At 33.4% G+C, this 20,611-nt stretch overlaps 1 protein-coding gene across 1 annotated transcript in view; it reads left to right on the forward strand.

Annotated features, from left to right (window-relative positions):
• LOC105620405 (pyruvate kinase-like) overlaps positions 1 to 20,611 on the forward strand; it is a 57,881-nt gene that overhangs the window by 18,128 nt on the left and 19,142 nt on the right. Inside the window, exon 4 of the mRNA XM_012201902.1 lies at positions 13,716 to 14,054. Coding sequence (XP_012057292.1) covers positions 13,716 to 14,054 — 339 coding nt within the window. The remainder of the gene's footprint in view (positions 1 to 13,715; positions 14,055 to 20,611) is intronic.

Consider the following 20,611-nt stretch of genomic DNA (forward strand, 5'->3'; position numbering starts at 1 on the left):
GGTGGGACCATCTCGGCGTAGTGTATTATGAACTGTTAAAACCGACTGAAACAATCACAGGCGATTGGTATCGAATGCAATTGATGCGTTTGAGCCGAGCATTGAAAGACAAACGGTCGTAATACAACGAGAGACACGATAAAGTGATTTTGCAGCATGATGACAATGCTCGATCCCATGTTGCGAAAATGGTCAAGACATACTTGAAAACGTTGAAATGGGAAGTCCTACCCCACCCGCCGTATTCTCCAGACGCTCCCTCTGACTATCACTTGTTTCGATCAATGGCACACGGCCTGGCTGACCAGCACTTCCGATCTTGAAGTAAGAATGAAGAAATAAAAAATTGGATCGATTCGTGGATAGCCTCAAAGGATGACCAGTTTTTTCGACGCGGGATTCGTACGCTACCCGAAAGATGGGAGAAAGTAGTGGCCAGCGATGGACAATACTTTGAATCATAAATGTATAACCAGCTTTTTAGAATAAAGCTCGAATTTCGGAAAAAAACGGCGGAAGCAAGTTGTACGTTGATGATATTTATCGATTCGTGTCACTGTTGCGACTCCAGCACGCGATTCAATGAAAATCCCAACAGCGATCCAATATTGTGAAGTTTGATATTAAGCGCATTTGATTTCAGTCTTCATTGTATTGTTGAACATGTCAGTAGGTACTGTTCATCTTCTTTGCGAAGCATTTTCTCTCGCAACATCATTAGGATGAAATTATATGAATTGCATATCTTAGATACTTATTTATGTTACATTTCGTACTTTGGGAATGACAATTTCTTTGTCATCTTCGTCAAAATAAAACTTATTATTCAATTACATTAGATATCATATGGTAGGTTTCGAAGTTCGTCAGACCGAGCTCGTAATCGCCATCACTCAAATCTACGACCGGAAATCTAGCAGGCCGCGAAGATGTTACTCTTATCGATGAGCGTAAATGTTAGTGACATGTTTAAATGAATACTGAGTTGAAAGAGTCAATGTCAATTCTTAAATTGATCGTCAACCGTCTGTAAAAACTGTAGGCACAGTTATTCACAGTTACTTTGATCGTAACGTTGATAAGGCGCGTGATTATACTCGACATTATGTCCAAATATCGCACCAGTTCCTTTGATGATCAAAGATTGTCGAAACTATCAAAGCATGATTTCTCCGCTTCGCGTACACCACCCAATAAATATCTGATCCATCAGTATCCAAATTTACGCTCTCGTTTCGATACACTTCCCCTGGGTAAGACAGTATGCATAAAAATATGGAATATGCATACGTTTTATTAGTTGTTGCAGTTACGTAGGGTACGTTACACCTTCCGGCATTTTTGATAACTGTTTAACGTTTTTTTAATCTTTTTTATTTTTTTCATTGTGACTCCTTGTCCAGCTTGTACGGAGCGAGGTAAACTCCACCTTCCATGACGCGGTTATGACATTTCAGTTCTTTCAACTGTTGTTGCGCGGCTTTATTATCGTGTATAGCTTTTGCGATATAATTCCTGCTGCGCCGCTGACCAATGAGTCAAAGACTCTTAACAGCGATAGAATAGGTAAGATACCATCGCGTTTTGCCACCGATATTCATTTTTTCATTAGCTTTTTCTTCGTTTTCAAGCCCACCAATTTTCATTTTGATTTTCTTAGCTGCTCAAATCGCAGCAGCTCTCTCTCCAAGAGTCGAATTTTTCGCGGTAATTCGTTTCCGCGCCTTCCTGAGCGAATATTTTGTCAGTTATGTGTTCGTGAGATCTTTGCTCCACGAATAGGCTATGTCGTGTTCGCGACATGCCGCGTTCAACGGATTAATGTCTCGAACGTCTCTAGCCAATCGCTTTTCTAAATACGTACCTGGACCATAAAATTGATATCCGGAGATATGCAATTCGATCGGAAGTGCGTTTATCGCGTGATTTAAAAAACCGCATCCTTTTGTTGTTGTTGACATTTGCTTATGACAATTTCTTATAAACGGCGTTGGACAATATGCGATCGATGGCAGAGTAAATTATAATGTTTTAAGCACCGATGATGTTGCTGAATCAGCCTTTATATGCTCGGGTAATCTGTCCCAGTTGATTGTAATTCTTAAACTCTCGTAGCAAAATAATTTTCGCAATATATATTTCAACTCTTTGGCAGTTAAACTATGTACATCACAGTTGTTTGACACGATAAGAAGTATTTTGAATACTGAACGGTTTCACTTTGCACGCTACTATAATACTATACATCCACTCTCGATGTCGTTTTTTTCAATATTAGATCAGTGTCATGAAAGGAGAAGATATCAAGTTTGTGCAACAATCGCAGATGATCAAAGCGACTAATGTTGACAATAAAGTGCAGGCTGAAAGAGAAATACGCAAGCATGGAAACATGCCGATTTCTATACGCGGAATCATCTGCGGTACATCGAACTAGGGCAAAACAAACGTATTGATAAGTTGTTGGAAAGTCCATAAGGCATACGTTTCGAGAACGTGTACGTATACTCAAAGTCGTTGCAACAGCCAAAATACCGATACTTGGAGAATTTATTAGCACTGATTGAAGAAATTGATTATTTTACATTCTCTAATAATAATGTAGTATCACCGAACGAGGCGCTTCCAAATTCCATTTTTGTCTTCGATAACGTGGCATGTGACAAGCAAACCGCGATCAGAGAATACTTTGCGATGGGTCGATACACGGACGTTGACTGCTTCTATCTGTGTCAGACGTACGCAAAGATACCGAAGTATCTTATACGCGATAATGTAAATCTGTTAATCCTGTTCAAACAGAACGGTACCAATGTGAAACATGTATACAATGATCATGTAAACACCGACATGTTTTACGAGAATTTTGCGAACTTTGTCGTTGCTGTTGGCAACAAAAGTATGGATTCGTAGTGATAGACAAAGACAATGCACTTACGAATGACCGATACAAAAAAGGATTTAATGAGTATGCGATATCTTAACGTAATTAGTCGTTGTCAATACGTCAACTACACAACATTTCCTTTTAAATGCAACATAGATAACAGCAAAGACCTCAAGGATCGCGAGAGGATAGCGAAACAATTTGCAAAGTGATTTGATTCATAAAAAGTATCGCGCTTTAAAAACCGGCAAAATAGAAGAACAGTATTGGAGAAACAAGTCTATCGTTGAACCTCTAAAACAGTTTATCGAGAACACCGCTAATGATGAATCTCAACCAATTAAGAAAGAAGTCAATGTTGTAAAGAATAAAAATATTAAGAAAAGAAAAAAATGAAGATAATGAAGATGTTCATGATGATAAAGATGATAATGATAATAATGGCTTTGAATATATAATTCATGGCTTCAATTAATACTGTCGTCTAAAAAGCAACGTACAAAAGAACGTTACGTCAATTCCAATTACCTTTTGAATCACACGAATTATCAATTACATAAATATATAAATATATAAATAAGGACTCTCAATCTTAAAAACAATAATTAGAAATTCAGAACAAAGCTAATGAGAGTTTGCTGATGTAAGAGCGAAGCATTAGGAGATACAGATAATACTCAGATATTGGTAATTGTCTTCATTTATTGTATCTAATGTTTTGGCTCACTTTGGAATCATCTTTAGCGAAAAAGTAAAATATAATATATCGTTGAAAGTAAGTCACTCGAAGATTGACAGAAATGTAGTAATCAATATATTATATAAATTATTACAATTTTACTGTTAGTTCAATAATTATAAAATCAGTAATAACTATATGACTCACCTCAACAAAGAAGTTCACAAACATTGATTCATAATTTTCATAAGATATAAATTAAAACAAATCATTTCTCGAATTAATATCGGTTAATTAATAAATATTAGATTAATGTCAGTTCATCTTGATGTGTCATTTGAAATTGAACATTACAAAGTGATAAGGGGATTTCTAAACAAGCAATGACAGTGAATAATAAGAGAGTCAATCTATAACCAATTCAAATCTCAATATTGTTTTAGCGTATCTAATAAAGAAGCATATAAGTAGTGCACAAGCAATCCGTGTCTGTTTTTCCTTCTTCTGCATGTATATATGAATTTCTGAATTTGTAAAATGTTTATTGAGAAATCTTTTCTTATCAAGAATTTGGATATTCTCTAAATCAAATTCATGATTGAAACTAAGTCGGTGATCTGTGATCACTGATTGCTTCTTGTTATTGCTATTAATGATTGCTCAAATATTATCGTGAATAATTTTCGACCTTTTTGATCAACATACGCATCGCAATCTTTACAAGGGATTTTATAAACAACATTTTTATTGGAGAATTTTGGAGAGTATCGTTCTGTACTTTAATGAATTTATTAAGCTTATTCAAACTGAAGAAAAATAATTTCACGTTAATATTTTTGATAATAGTAAAGAATTTCTCAGAAATCGATGGAACATAAGATAGAACGAACCATGGATGTTCTTCATTAGTAGTATCATTAGTAACATTATCTCTTTTCGTCCGTAGTTTATGACATAACATCACACAAATTATCGTACGTTCGCACGTTCCCTCAGTCGAAGACGTTTATGAAATGCCCAATGAATCGTTTGAAACAATCTTTGCAAATGTTAGTTAAACAATCTTTGCAAACACGGCAAGTTCGTGAGGAGTTGCATAATTAATTGGCACTTGGACAAAAATACGTAAACATGCTTCTCGGTAATTCTCGGTAACAGAGAAAAAGCGATCGATCACATTTATGGCGTATACCTCAGAGAACGGCACAATGCTCAGTGACAAATATTTTGATGTAGACACGAATGACTTTGTGATCGTAGATGGAGTAAAGTACAAAGATACACCTGGTTTGTACGAATTAATTTTCAAAAGAATCCCCGATGGCACTATTTATACAGAGGATAATAAACTAGTATAAAAGCATACTGTTGGCAACGAATACTCATAGACGCAGCTATAATGCGGATAATCTAATATTGGGTAACAAAGGATACAAATATAAGAATATAATAGCACCCTTGATATCAGGTAAGATACAAGTTGAACGGGTATAAATAGTAATAAAATCGATTATAGTAATAATAATGGTAATAATATTACCCTAAATGGTAATAAAATCGATGTTATTATTTGATTATGTTCATTGGGATGATCCTAACGAGCTACTGGATCGTCCGATTGCTCGAGGATTCGCGTCAGGCAAGTCATAACGCCCACGATAACGAAATATTGTCTATTATTGAGGAGCTTCATGAAATTGGCTTTATTATAAATTGAAACGAGATACACAATCATTTTAGTTGACGAAATGATGAACAATGTTTGCGCAAGATAAGTAATGTTTGATATTTTACGCATTATACAGCAATAATCACAACATAATATGTCTACAACGTAACATGTCTGAAAAAAAAAAATCTCGAAAAGCGACTGGTGGAAGAGCTGCACGCTCTGGCGAGAAAAAATTTTCCACGCAGACGTGTCATAGTTTACGGATACGATGTGACATACAGACTTGTGGCAGGTCTGTATGCCACATCGTATCCTGATACGCCCTTACACACGATTCAAAGGTTACTACTACATTATCACCGTTATCGATGTATTGAGTAAGCACGCATAGGCTGTACCACTGAAAATCAAGAGTGAAAAAAAAGATGGCTACAGTGATCGCAAAGATAATTTGAGACGACGGAAGAAAAATTTGCAAACTGATATAAGAAAAGAATTTTACAACGCAAACGTGCAAAAATTCTTGAAAAAACATAACATAAATCATTATTCAACGTATTCCATAATGAAGGCATCTGTCGTTGAACGGTTCAATCGTTCATTGAAAAACGATATGGAAACAATTTATGCACAATGAAAATTATAAATGGATCGACTTGCTTTTATGTCTCGTGTTTGAGTACAAATACGCGATAGCATCGAACTATTGGTATGCGGCTCATCGATGTAACTCCCATGATTGCTGATTGCAAACTCTTAAGTACGATGTACAGTAGCGTAAAGGCTATCGCACTCGCATGATTCAAAGTGATTCGTTACGTGTGAGCAAATTCAAGACCATCTTTGAGAAAAGTCAAATTAGATCACGATTTAGAATCATCAAAGTATAAAAACTAATTCCATGACATTTACTGGATATCTACTGGAAGATTACCATGGGAAATCTGTTGCTAGAGAATTCTACGAATATGAGTTGCATCGCATCGCTAATTCCAATGTATATCTTGTTGAAAAGATGTTGCGTTGGGAAGAAAAAAGGGAGACAAGATTTATGTGAAATGATTAAAATTTGATAATTCACACTCTTGGGTATACAAGAATAATATGTTGTAACGATAAAATTTATTACAAATTTATTACAAATTGTATAATTTTTTTTCGTTATGAAAATATTAAATATGAACATTATCATGATTCTGAATAACATTTTGCACACTCAAGCACTATCTCTCTCGCATCTTCGAGGAATTGGCGAGGTTCGATGTGCTCAGAGTTTATTACAGCACCGGTCAATATACGACTTTTAAACGCCGTATCAATCTCGCACCATCGAAGTCCCACGCTATCCGGCACCCACTGCACGAAACGACGCATCGTGTCTTTTAAATTTTCGAATCGCGCGATACGAGCGAATCAACAATTATTCAACTCCAATCGCGGACGTTTAGCGCGACTTTCCTCCAGCGATTCGAAATTATGGCAACGTTGTTCCCACGCAAGAAACTTTTCTCGCGTATTCAATTGAGCGACTTGCGCTATGAGATCACCGTTTGAGCCATATTGTCACTTTGAACTGCAACTCGATTGTTGCTCGACTGCTGACAAAATGAGTTCTTAGAGAAGAAAATCTTTTCGTTTTATATAATATGGAAAGATGCATCATTTGCTGCATGTTTTAACATGTTTGAACATGTTTCAACAAATTTTAACGTGTTTCTGAAGGCGTGATTTTTTATCGCAGTCGTAAAGATAGATAGAAGTAAAAAAATATTTTGAAAAGAGAATGGAAACAGAGACTTTATTGTCGATTTCTCTTTAAAGATATATTGTCTTTAAAGATAAAAAAAAAGATCTGATATCGTCAAAGTGCATTCTTGCGATATGTGTCATTGTGTAGTTTAACAAACTCACAATTTCTATATATAAGTAAAATTTCACATTGAATATACTGCCCCGAAATTCATTTTTGAAAAGAGAGTAGGAGCAGACAAACTTTATTGTCATTAGCGCCGATCCCTTAGATAAAAAAGATTCGATACGAGAGTAAGTCAATAAGTTCTTAGAAAATCTGTCAGAAAACACTCGCAGTGTCATGTCACATTACTTTTTGACAAGTAGCATCTTTCAGCTGATTACTGTCAAATTTTGAGAATTCATCGCGTGATTTCATTTCTGTAGACAATTAAAGCGAACAACTTTTGTATTTTTTGCAAAATGGAAAAAAACGAGTTTCGTGCAATAATCAAACATCTACATATGAAAGGTTTAACGCCGAAAGAAATCAAAGCCAAATTGAATATGTTCATACTGCACATTGTGCACATTTGCACCAGCGTTTGCGATCGTCTACAATTGGATGAATGAATTTAAACGTGATTGTACATCCGCATGCGATGCATCTCGTTCGGTCCAATTGAGACTGCTACGCCAGAAATCATTGACAAAGTCCACGATATTGTTTTTGACTGATCGACGAGTTAAAATGTGCGAGCTGCTGTTGAGGTCACAGGCATATCACATGGTACAGTGATTTCAATTTTGCACCAACAATTGGGTATGAAAAAGCTATCCGGCAAGATGGGTGCCGCGTTTGCTCATTATGAATCATAAGCACGGGTTCACACGTGCCCGGCATCGATGGCCAAATTCAACGTATTCCGCTACGAATTGCTTTCCCATCCAGCATATTCGTCAGATTTATAGTCGCCCCTTGCGAATATTCCCTATTTCCAAACTTGAAGAAATGATTCGGAGGAAAGAGATTCACCACCCAGAGAGCAGCTCATCGCCGAAACAGAGGTTTACATTTATTTGAAAGGTTGAACAAATCATATTATTCAGGCTTGAAAAAGTTAGAGAATCATTGGATCAATGCTAAATCGAGCTAAAAGGAGACTATGTAGAGAAATAAAATGAAATGAATCGTAAAGAAATGAATCGATCAAAAAAAATGTGTTTTATTATGTTTTTCTAAAAACTTATTGACTTGCCCTCGTATCAGAGTCATTAGAGTACATTCTTATGATGTGTCAATTTGATATCCTTCGACGCAATTGTTCTTCAAAGTATAATGTATATAAAAAAAAATCCCCTCCATTTTAGAGTATGTAAAAAAAAATGCAGAAGGGAACACTGTTTAAAAGAAGAGCTTCGTGCGGCAACATTACCGCATCAGTCGTTCAGAAAGCTTCAACAGAGTTCAGACAGCTATTGCTAATTATAAGTTCTCTGAGAAAATAAAATATCTCAAGCCATGAATTATTACGTTCCAATTCAACAGAATGAAGCGTGTAAGAGATAGTAAGTTTTAATTTTATAATTTAATTTTATAAAATATTTGCTTATACGTATTATATGTTATGTATTTTTGTAAGATCTATTTAGATGTTTTCTTTTTTTCTACAGCGCATTTTCTCGTCTAGTACATCTTCGAACACGCCCCGCTACATCCTTCCTAACTTAATGAGGAAATATGCATTGATATCAACAGCGTACAAGTTCCTGGACATTGAGATCGTTATGGGATTTATATCTCATCTGCAAATTACGATTGGCGATAATCAAGGCAATCGCATGTTCATACTTTATGCTACGAAGGCATTTATCGAGAAGCGTACAGATATCGAGCGATTAATGCAGTCAACAGTCCCATTATCATTGATTCAAGATCTAAATTTATTAAAATATATGATACGAATAATGTAAAGTTAACATTAAATGGCATATATTTGTACATGAAACCAACAACTGCTTTTCTTATTTGAACTTGAACAATGTATTGAGCATGTATTCTATGAACTGAGTCAACATACGCACTTAGTAAGAAATTTGAATATTTTGTGTCATTTTTAAGACAAAATTGTATTACTAATAAAAGCGATGCTGCAAACATTTTCTACAAAATTTATGATAAAAATTTTATTGTAGAATGTGAATTAATAGTCTATGATTTAGATTATATTGAACATACTGCATTACATGATAAATAAATGTAAAAAAATAAAATTTTTTCTTCTAAAATTATTTTATCCCTAGTATCTTCGCCACTTCTTCTTCACATCTTCGTAGTAGTATTAAATTAGTCAATAAGAAAGCGCGCTTGGCCATTTGTATTACATTGACAAAAAAAAAATTATAATTAGTAGTGTTACTAGGTTATATTATTAAAAATTCATAAAAATATTATCATAATTAGTTTCTAAGTCGAATCATTAAAAATCGTAAATATTTACTTAATTAAATCATGTACAAGAAGAAAAGACAACGTGGGAAAAAGGATTGCATCCTACAATGGGTAGGAGAGAGAGAACAAGGTTAAACATAGATTAAAGAGAGAACGCAATAAATGAGAGAGAGAAGGAACGAACCCTTCTACTATGGACCCTGGCGCGCTTCTCCCTTCCCAATGTCTGTGAGGCACTTCCCCCTCCCTGACACACACACACACGCGCACGCATGCACGCACGCACGTACATATTACATCGTTTTTTTTTCATACATATTAAAAATTAAAGCCAATAATTCACAATCGATGAGCTGATGTCCATTGAAGATGTTGCTATCGCGTATAATGTTTTCGAACGCGATATTGGAGAATTGCGTATACTTGACATTAATCGTATCGACGAGTTGGACTATTATCATTTGAACGTTACATCCGTCAAATATACGGCGTAGTGTCATTTCGGTCATCGTCATGCATACAAACGAAGAATCGAGACGTATGAGCGTAGCATCGTTCAGCATGCAACTTTGACGGTTAGTGGTTCAACGCTTATAAAATTGTCCTTGTATTTGTTTCGAAGCATCTTGTAAATATTCCATCCATGGACTGCCAAACACCACCAAATGACCATTAAACGAATGGTAATGATAATTTATAAATTTTTAATAGTGGGAGGGAGGAGGGGGCAACTTCGCACAACTCAATCAATATCTTTCGTTTCATATAAGCAGACAATGTGTTTTTTTGCAACTATTTGATATTTTTCGCATATTTTTTTTACAAATCTCGAGTCTCAAACATACGCATTTCTTTTTTGATGACTTTTCGAAGATTTTCATGAAGAGAAATGCTGATTTATAATTTTTTTCCAGTAAAATTCTATCTCTACTGAATTATTCTTGCTACTCGAATTTATGAAGGAAGTATATAACTCGCATGAAAAATCATAAATAATTAAATATCTTGTCAACTGTTGCGTTTTATCATGATTTCTACTATTCTGGATTAATGAGAGCGGTACACTATTACTACAATTTATTAAAACTTGTATATTATTTAGAATGCTCCTTATTGATGTCGAAAGCCGCTTAGCGAGATTGCCGAGAAAGCATTTTCAGTCGCTTGAAACAATGTGTAATTACCTATAGGATTTGCGCAACTTACATAAGTATACGTAGGACATTCACAGGAATGCAAATAGAGGTTCCCATAGGAATGTGGACAGATGCCTCATGAGAACTAAAAGGTCTATAGGATACCAGTTTGACATATAGCAACATGTAGGCGTAAGACAAAGGAGAGGGGACTGGAAATGCTTAGGCTATCATAGGACGACGTAGACACATCTTCTATGTCCTAACTCTTAACTGTAAACCTACATGTTTCTATACGTCAACGTGTAGTATCCTATAGACCTTTAGTTCCTATGAGGCATCTCTTCCGCATTCCTATAAGTATCTATATCAATTTGAGAAAATAATTCGTAACTTCCAAAAATTGGAAACCACGATAATAATTAATAAACGAAGTATGTTCCACATCGAGTGAAAAAAAATCCTAATTGCCATAAGGAAAATATATACTTATGACTTTTTTGAGTCACCAAACACATCTTGTTTATCATGTGATTTTCAATTTTTGGAGTTATGAAAAAATTATCTTAGATATGCATGTGAAATTACATCAATTGGTATTATAGTGTTTTTGTACACACTCTAATATTTATATTATAGGGACTATAGTGTGTCTCAGAATATTTGTGACTATTTTGGGACTATACAAGGTATCTTAAAATATTTGGAACTATTTTTATATGCAGATAGAGCAGATAAACTGAACCGAAAGGTCCTCTATCATTTTCGCAATTATTATCCAATGAGCAGACTGTCTAAAATCGCGCGCGACGCATGACACAACTTTAAGATATATTTAAGAGTTCTTTGAAAAAATATGTCATAGAGAACTTTAAAAAATATCTTAAAGTTGTTTTATGCGTTAATTTTATTTGGCAATGTTTAGAAACTATTTTGAAAATTGTAAAATGTAAATATTTAGAAACTATTTTGAAAATTGTACTGTAAAATGATACAGGACTTTTCGACTCAGTTTAGTCTAATTTATCTGCACATGAAAATAGTCCTAAATATGAGACATCCTGTTTATCATTTAGGTCCGATTGCATCAACGTGCACATCATTCTTTTTCCCATGCAATCCTATAGGAGCCTTTTTTAAGGATTGATGCCATAGATTTCTATATAAAACTTTGTAGAAAAATTTCCTATGCTATTCTATATATGCTGCGTAAATACTTATTATAAAAAATTTAGAGGATAGGCACAACAGAGAAGCTATCAGCGTCAGAGCTATGTGGCTTAGTGGCAGAACGGAAGTTTACCAACTCGGAAGAGAGACCAGGCCTGAGTTCGAGACGAGGAGTGCCCTGATATTTTTCTTTGTCATTAATTGTTTATACTATACAAGCTCCTACAGAAGAGACTCGCACAATGAAAAAAATAGGGAACAGAGAATAAGAATTTCCTATCAGAAATCATGTATTGTGGAATACACAGTTTCTGATAGGTTGAAATTCTTATTCTTTGTTTCCTGTTCCCTATTCCTTTCATTATTCACTGCCCCTTATAGTAGTCCTCTATAAAAACCCATAAAAAACCCATGGGAATTTATAGCAAGATAGGAGCCTCCTCCCATGGGGATTTGTCGAATTTATTATGGGTACCTATGGTTAGGCACATAGGAACACATAGGAAATTCCCCATAGGAAAATTCCCCATAGGATTTTGCAACAGGGTTAAGTTTATTTCAATAAGTTTTGTAATCTGTAAACACAAAACTCTCAATAAATTTTAATTATTTTAGAAATGATAACTTAAATATATGTTTAATTGATACTTAAGCAATATTTAAATTTATTATATCAACATAAGTTTAAATATTATTTAAGTATCAATCAAATATACAGGATCATTTTAATTAATACACGCGAATATCTCGAAAAGGAGAAATTTTTTTCAAAAAAATGTTTCAGACAAAAATTTTTTTGGTTTCAAGAAGGAAAAAAATGGTGACTTTCACCTGATAAGAAATTCTTAAGGTCAAGTCCAAAATGTTATATAAAACTTTTTAAATGGAACCTTCTATTTTTTATTGCGAATTATTGTAGTTTATTTCAAGAGAACATTATAATACAGCTTTCAAAACATTATAATAAAGTATTTTTTTGTTAAGTATATTTCGAATTATGAAGTTCGAAAGTTACAGTTGTCGGCATTTGCATTACACAAGGTGTCTGGCCGACGGCTAAAACCTCTTGAATGTTGTTCAGGACCTCATATTCAGGATATATAGGACTTCATATATAACATTTGTTAAGATCAAGGTCATTGTTTCTCTTATTTTCATTTTTGCACTGAAAATTCATTTTTATATAAAAATAAAAATAAGAGAAACAATCACCAATGATGATTAATCTTAACAAATGTTATCCAGGACATGATCCTAAACAATTACCTCTTTGATAATATTTCAAAAAGATTGCAGATTCTAAGACATTTCATCAACCTTTCAACAAGATTTCGTGCAAGAATCGCGGATATTTTGTTATTTCAGAGTTGTCTCAGAAATGTTGCAGACATATTTCGCAATTTTTATGAAATGTTTCATTTTTCAGTTGAAGTATTTCTGAAATATTTTTGAAAACTTTTGGTGCTGTATGGATCTATACATTAATAATTTATTAAGAATATAACACATAATAATATCCGCAATTCATTACATTAATATTGCATATGATGGAATAATCTCTTTAATGTATAGAAAAACTTGCTTTATATATGGACTTCTTTAGACAGTTTAAAATTTTATATTTAATGTTTATTATTGTATAGTATTGATTACCAAATAATGTAATTTTAAAATCTAATAACTTATTATAATATTAAAAAATATTGGGTTGTCCGGAAAGTTCGTGCCGGAAAAATTGAAATTTTGAAGGAAAATTTTGAAGGAAAATTGAAACGCAGAAGATTAAAATTTTCAATTTCATTTATTAAATTTAAATCTTTTGCGGCACGAACTTTCCGGACGATCCAATAAAAAATAATGAACCATTTCGAGTAATGGTAACGTGTTACCATTTTAAAATAACGTTCTCAATTCTGTAATCTAATGTATTAAATATTGATGTATTATTTATTATTAGATACGCAATTAATTTTGTTTTTTATTTTTAGGTGAAACAGCAAAAGGAGATTATCCTTTGGAATGTGTTCGCACAATGGCTAATATTTGTAAGGAAGCAGAAGCTGCGATTTGGCAGACACAAATCTTTCATGATCTGTCAAGCAAAGCTCTGCCGCCTATAGATGCCACGCATGCAGTTGCCATTGCCTCTGTAGAAGCATCCGTCAAATGTTTGGCTAGTGCTATCATTGTTATTACAACATCTGGTCGATCCGCACATCTAATTGCGAAATATAGACCTCGTTGTCCTATTATTGCAGTTACCAGATTTCATCAAGTTGCTCGACAAGCGCATTTGTACCGTGGAATATTGCCCTTGTTCTATGAAGGTATGATATCAATAAATCTTATTTAATTTTATATAGTATAGTATTCTATAGAAAAAAATAAAATTTATGTATCATAATATGTACTAAAGTTAATTATCGTGTGAAATAAGGGCAATTGTGCACAACCGCAATTAATATTAGCATATATCTATTCCCCATGTAATCTATTTCCCATATAATAATTTTATTTATAAGTAATTTTTTATTTATAAGTAATTTTTATATCATTTCTTGGTTATCTGTACATATGTACGAATGTTTTGACTTATATTTAAGCTGTCTTCAGCGCATACAACAAATTGAAGACATGGATTCTTGATGGTTCTGAGATGATTGAATTCGAATATTGAGAATGATTTCCTTAACCAGCTGTGTAACTATTAAGATCTGTAAAGTATTGTAATGAATTTTGTTGAAAAATTGTTTTATATATTTGCAATAACAGCAGTTTTTGCAACTCACTGAACCACACAAGCTTTGTTACACTGAAAATGACAATTTAAGAATAAAATTCATTTTTAGGTTATGGAATTCGTTAGAACTTGTACAATAAATTCATTATCATGTACAATATCATAAATTCAAGAGAACGTTGTTATTATCAATGATAAATAAATATTGTGATAATGCTATATTTAAGATAGACATTAAGAAATAAAACATATGGCATGAATAATGTAAAATTAAGATGAGAAATTTATTGAAGCTGACTTGAATTTTAAAGTTTATTAAGGATAGATACATAACTATGATGTAAGAATTCAGTATCTGTTTGTAGATTTAATGCATTATCTTGCAATTTTATATGCATTTCAGAAATTGATCTTTTATCCAAATATCTTTCTCTATCAATAATCTTGACATTTTCCCAATCAAATTCGTGATTTTTACTTAACTTATGTTCAGTAATAACAGATACATTATTTGTCTGTCTAATTTGATTTTTATGTTCAGTAATTCTAGTTTTTAATTTTCGTTTTTTCTAACATAGGTCGCGTCACATTCTTTACACGCAATTTTATAAATTATATTTCTGGTCATGTTAATAGGAAGAACATCTTTTTAATCCTTCTGAGCTTGTTGCTGCTAAAAAACAATTATACATTACTGTCTTGTAAAATTTCCAAATTTTTCTGTCACATTAGGTACGGGATTGTAAACCATTTTTCTCTATATATTGTTAGTAGATTCATTTTTATTTTTATCTGATTTAATTTTATTACATTTATTTAAATTAATTTTATTACATTTATTAATATTTAAAGCAAGTTTTTAAATCTTTTTTAATTTTGGTAATAGCTCGAAAGTAAACTCTAATCATTGTTCAGAAATGTTTCAATAATAAAGGATAGATTTTTTTGATGATATTTGGGATGCGAAGTAAAATAGCTTTCCACAATATTCATGATCACTCTTCTTTTTTTAGAAGGAGGATGCGAAGACATAAAATTTGGCAGAGAATGTCGGTTTTCTATACCAATCAAATTCTAGATTGTTATTGAAAGTCAAATCTAAAAAATCAGGCTCATCTCCAATTTTCAAGGTGAATCCTTTCCTCTTAGTATATCGAGGACTGAGGTTAATATATGTAGGACCACTATAGCTATGTCATCAGTGATATTATGCATATAAACTTTACTAAATCATAAAGTGGACTGTCGAATGGAAGAAATGCTGATTTATCTTAGTGGATGCCCCGGTTTGTGTATTTTGAGTAATCCACAAGCTCTAAGTAATATGCCATCACTACAATAAATTTTGTTGTATATTCATATTTAATTATGTGTCCTTACTATTTGGTAGGCAACTCAGGCATCTTTTCAGTCAATCTTTTAGTAGGATTTTTATCAGTCATTGTATATGTGTCAACGTCAGCCAATAGCTTTTTCATTTATTAAAATATTCCTTTTTTTCAATGGCCACTGCTCTGTTCCCCTTCTCTTCTTTTGTGAATAATATATTTGTGTTCTTAGTAAAATACCTTGTTGATTTAACCAATCTGCATTTTTAATATAAATATTTCAGTTTTTTGGAGGAGACAAGGAAACAATATTTAGTAACAATGGAATGCATTAAATTTTAATTTCTGATTATGATTTGATATCTAATTTTTTAATGTTGTTCTCCACATTTTATTTGATTTTTTATTTGAAGGAGGTAAAGCAAAATTTTAAGTTGAAGAAGACGTTGAACATGATTTGGAATAATATTATTGGATAAGATTTTACTAACCAATTATTTTTTACGTATCTTATGTATTTTAGTAAGTATCTAGTAATGATTTATTAATATAACTGGAAGGTTATCTCTTCTGTTTTATGTTGAATATCAGGAATTTTATTAGGAAAGGAAATTTTTATTTTTATGATTAGTGTTACCCTCATTTGTGTCTTCTATAGAATTTTGTAAATGTATCATCTTGTTTTATAATCGAGCCAACATAATTAATAGGTTTTATATTCTTATTTTTATCTATTATATCTTTAGTCTTTAGCCATCTAATCTTTTTATTTAAGTATTTGAACCTATACAAAGACTGTTTGTTGATGAATTTATTAGTAATGTATACTGAATCTCACAATTGTTCTTATTTCATATGATTAATTAATTTTATTGAATCTGAGAACCAAATGTTAAATTAAAACTTAGGAATTTTATAATTTTGATAATATAATATATATAAACTTACAGGAAATGGAAGTAACGTGTTACTTATAACATCGTTATCGTTACAAGTTATAAGTTACTTTTTTTTGGTAACGGTAACGAATATACTGATACTGACGTTACTTTTTTGATAATTTGAATTTTTTTGAAAATTGAATGAATTTTAATTATATATTAGTTTTTATATTTTATCATTATTTTTTATATTTTGAACCTATTTATGACATAATTTTTTATAAATAAAAATTATAAAAAAGATTTTCAAGAGTAAAAAACACAGAATACAGCGCGGTTAATTGTACGCAATAATATACAAACTTATAATTTTATTGTGTTTTCTTGAAGTCATACATAATTAATTGAATGTTTTTTGAGATTTAGACACTAAAGCGTTAGAGACCATAGCAATATAATTACCTTTTTATTTTAGGTACGTCGACGACATTATGATAGCAGTTCCTTCAAATTTAATTGAGCTCACGTTAGAAACATTCAATCATCCAAGATTACAATTTACAATAGAAATGGATGATAGGATAAGTTTTTAACATGACAATTATTAACAATAATTATTATTAGAGTTTGACTGGTATATTATAAGTCCACGTTTTCGGGTAGATACCTAAATTTTTTGTCTTCACATCCATTTTCAAAAGAAAGGTACAATTTTGGGAACGATTGACAATCTTTTTATTATCACATCCGAAATACCATTATAAAGACATAAGATTTATAATCACACCTTATTAAAGAATGATTACTCTGCTGAATTAATTTTTAATACTATCAACGCGTGACTCAAATGCCTATTACAAAAAGTACACACTCAAACAGAGGAATGATAGTGATAAAAAAAACGAAGATAATGAATGCATTCTATAATTTTTGTTACCGTATGTTTCGTCTTTTTCAGAGAAATTCAACAATATTAGCAAAAAGGTCGATGCTAAATTGGCATTTATAAATTATAATAAATTGAGCAGGTTCATTAAAGTTCAAAAGGATGTTCTCTCAATGGATTTAAAGAAAAATATACTGTACAAAATTTCTTGTAATGATTGTGATGCATCAAACGAGTCATCAAAGAAGGTTAAAAACAAGAATTTCTGAACATTGGAATCATATAAATAGAAATACGATTAACCATTCAATAATTACCGACCACAGAATTGATTTTGGACATGAATTTAATTGGGAGAACATCCAAGTTTTGACAATGAACGATATCTAAATAAACGATTAATTTCGGAAACTTCACACATCTGCATGCAAAAAAAAAATGGATTTAATCTGCGTTCTAATCTGCGTACTGAGGGATTACACTACGCGTATCGTTATTGAATGATACTTGTAAGTTTAATAGATTTTGGATTTATTTTTCGCGCGATGACTCTGTAACTGAAAAATTTTTTTAATGATTAAATCTTGTTTTAATCATTATATCTTTTATTATTTTGTTAATGTATCTTTTATTATTATTTTGTTAATGTTTATCCGAATTGTTCTTTCGAATTTTATTTATTTCACCCGAGCGTAGCACCCGATAAGTAGCAATTCGTTTAGATATGTGCGATCCGATTATTCGGGTCGCTGGAGTCTTCGACGGGCTTGTCATTTCGTTCGAGTGAAAAGGAGATACTGCCCTTTTGCCTCGCCTTCTCTCAGTATTGTAAAGGGAGCAAGAGCCGGAGCCAAGTTCCTGCTCAGTCCTCGATTCCTTCGCCCGTCGGGTGGTTACTGCTATCCGACGAGAGAGCATTCATCATCCTCTGAGCTCATTTCTTCGAAGAAGGGCTGATTGGGTCTCTCCCCTTTTACAGGCGGAAGAGGGGTCAGTCATCGGTATCCGAGACTGCGGGTCGCCGATGGGAGAAGGGCGTCTGACTTCGTTCTCCGGCGACCTGCGACAATCGTCACCGCCGCCAACTGGGTGCTTGTAGGGACGCAGAAAGACCCGCAGCAGGCACAAGATCCTGTAGCGACCGGGTTCTTCCACGCGGGCATCCTCTCTTCTTATTAATTATTATTCTGTGCGAACCTTCCGGCCTTCTCCTTCTTTTTTGTCTCTTCTTTCCGAAGCATTACTTTCTCACAGAAGGAGAACACGCCCATTCATGATTTCTCACTGCCAGCATGATACATACCGATGATACATACAGCGAGAAGTCGCCTTCCATCATCGCTACCAGAGCATCGCGCTTCGCGTTCCATGCGGGGCACTTCTCTTCTTATTATTCTTCTGGTTGGTTTTCCGACCCAACTATGACATTCCTTTAAAGTGTGTTGCGCTCTCTTCCTCTCCCCCTCCGCTCTCCGATTTGGGAGGAGAAGGCACGCGGCTGCGCTCAAATATGGCAATCGCTGTAGGTGGCAGAGGCACTACTCACTGCGCTGCTGATCCTCGTATCAGTCAAAGGTCCGCAGTCGCGTCTTCTTCTGTATTGCGTCCACAGCTTGCGAGGGAGAATGTTTCTCCTGCATATTTGGGTGCAGCCGCATATCTCCTCTTCCCAAACCGAGGCTTCATACAGGAGCCCCGCGAGGATGACATGCATAAAAGCATACTGTACTGCGATGCCCGGACTGTGAAGGTTTGGACAGCAGGCCAGCGAGAGCGGTCTCCTGCCTTGGTCTGTCTGCTCACTCTTGGGATTAGGATCTCGAAATGTTCTAAACTTCCACACGCCATCCAGGGTGACGCTCAGATTTTATCATGAGCCCCACCTTCACGGAGATTGTCCCTACCTTGATCTGCTCCGGAGGCAGCCGCCCTAGAGGTCTGTCGTAGAAGAATAAAACCTCTTCTGCCACCTCTAGGCTTAAATCTTATATGGCGTCGATCACGCTGTACTTTCATTAGTCTTATAATTTTTCATATATTCAATCTTTAATCTTTAGTCAATGTTCACTCGTTTTTATCTCAAGATAAAATTTTAATGTCTTAAGATATAATACGGTTATAATACGGTTCTGTTATTAATTTATGTTTTAAGGGGTTTAAGGTAACGAATCTTGTGCTCGTATCTCGGTATGGCTCCCCATAGCTTGGCGGAATTTTGCACGCCGTAGGATTTTCTATTTTAGGATGGTTTGTTATCGCTCGCAATTCGCTCGTAACACATTATTTCGAAAGCCTTTATGAGTAGATGAGGCATCAATGATCGTGTTCAGTAGAATGCTTATTGCAAAAGTTGGAAGTTTTCTTTGTTGATATAGGACTATAAAAGATCTAAAATTAATAATTAAGAATTCAGCACGAAATAAACATCTAAACAGTAGTAAAACAAATATTAGGTGTATAAATTAATTTGTGCCGCCCAACTTTGCATAAAAATATAAATCATTTAATAATCACGCCTTTTGCTATTTTAATGCATTGACATTTAAGATTAAAATATGTTATATTGGATATTTAGCAATATAATTTAAAAAATTAGTAATTATCACCATGGCTTACGATAAAGAATATATTCAATACTGGATGCGTTTTGCGTTTAATCTAACTCTTTTGAGGCAGTCAAAATGATTTGTTCCGCTTAGGAAGAAAGATGCAATGAGTGAAAGAATGTGAAGAAAATAGTTCAGTCCTTTTCAAAACAATGACTTCGGTATTGAGCTAAACACTTTGGCAAGAAAATTCTTTGCATATGATGGAACTAAAAGAATATCCTCTTTTATGAGCTCTTTGAATTAGGTCAGACAATTAAAGCAGAGATTTACCAACAACATTTAATCTACGTTATTTGAAAACTTCATATGTATTATATTATATATATATATATATATATATATATATACACACGTAGTAGTATAGTTACTTAACTCGTCGTTTAGTTTTACGTAACGTTTAAACCTTTTTAACCTTTTAACGTAAAGAACGTTAACTTTAA

The sequence above is a fragment of the Atta cephalotes genome (assembly GCF_000143395.1).
Source record: "Atta cephalotes unplaced genomic scaffold scaffold00026, whole genome shotgun sequence".
In the NCBI taxonomy this organism is placed as follows: Eukaryota; Metazoa; Arthropoda; class Insecta; order Hymenoptera; family Formicidae; genus Atta; species Atta cephalotes.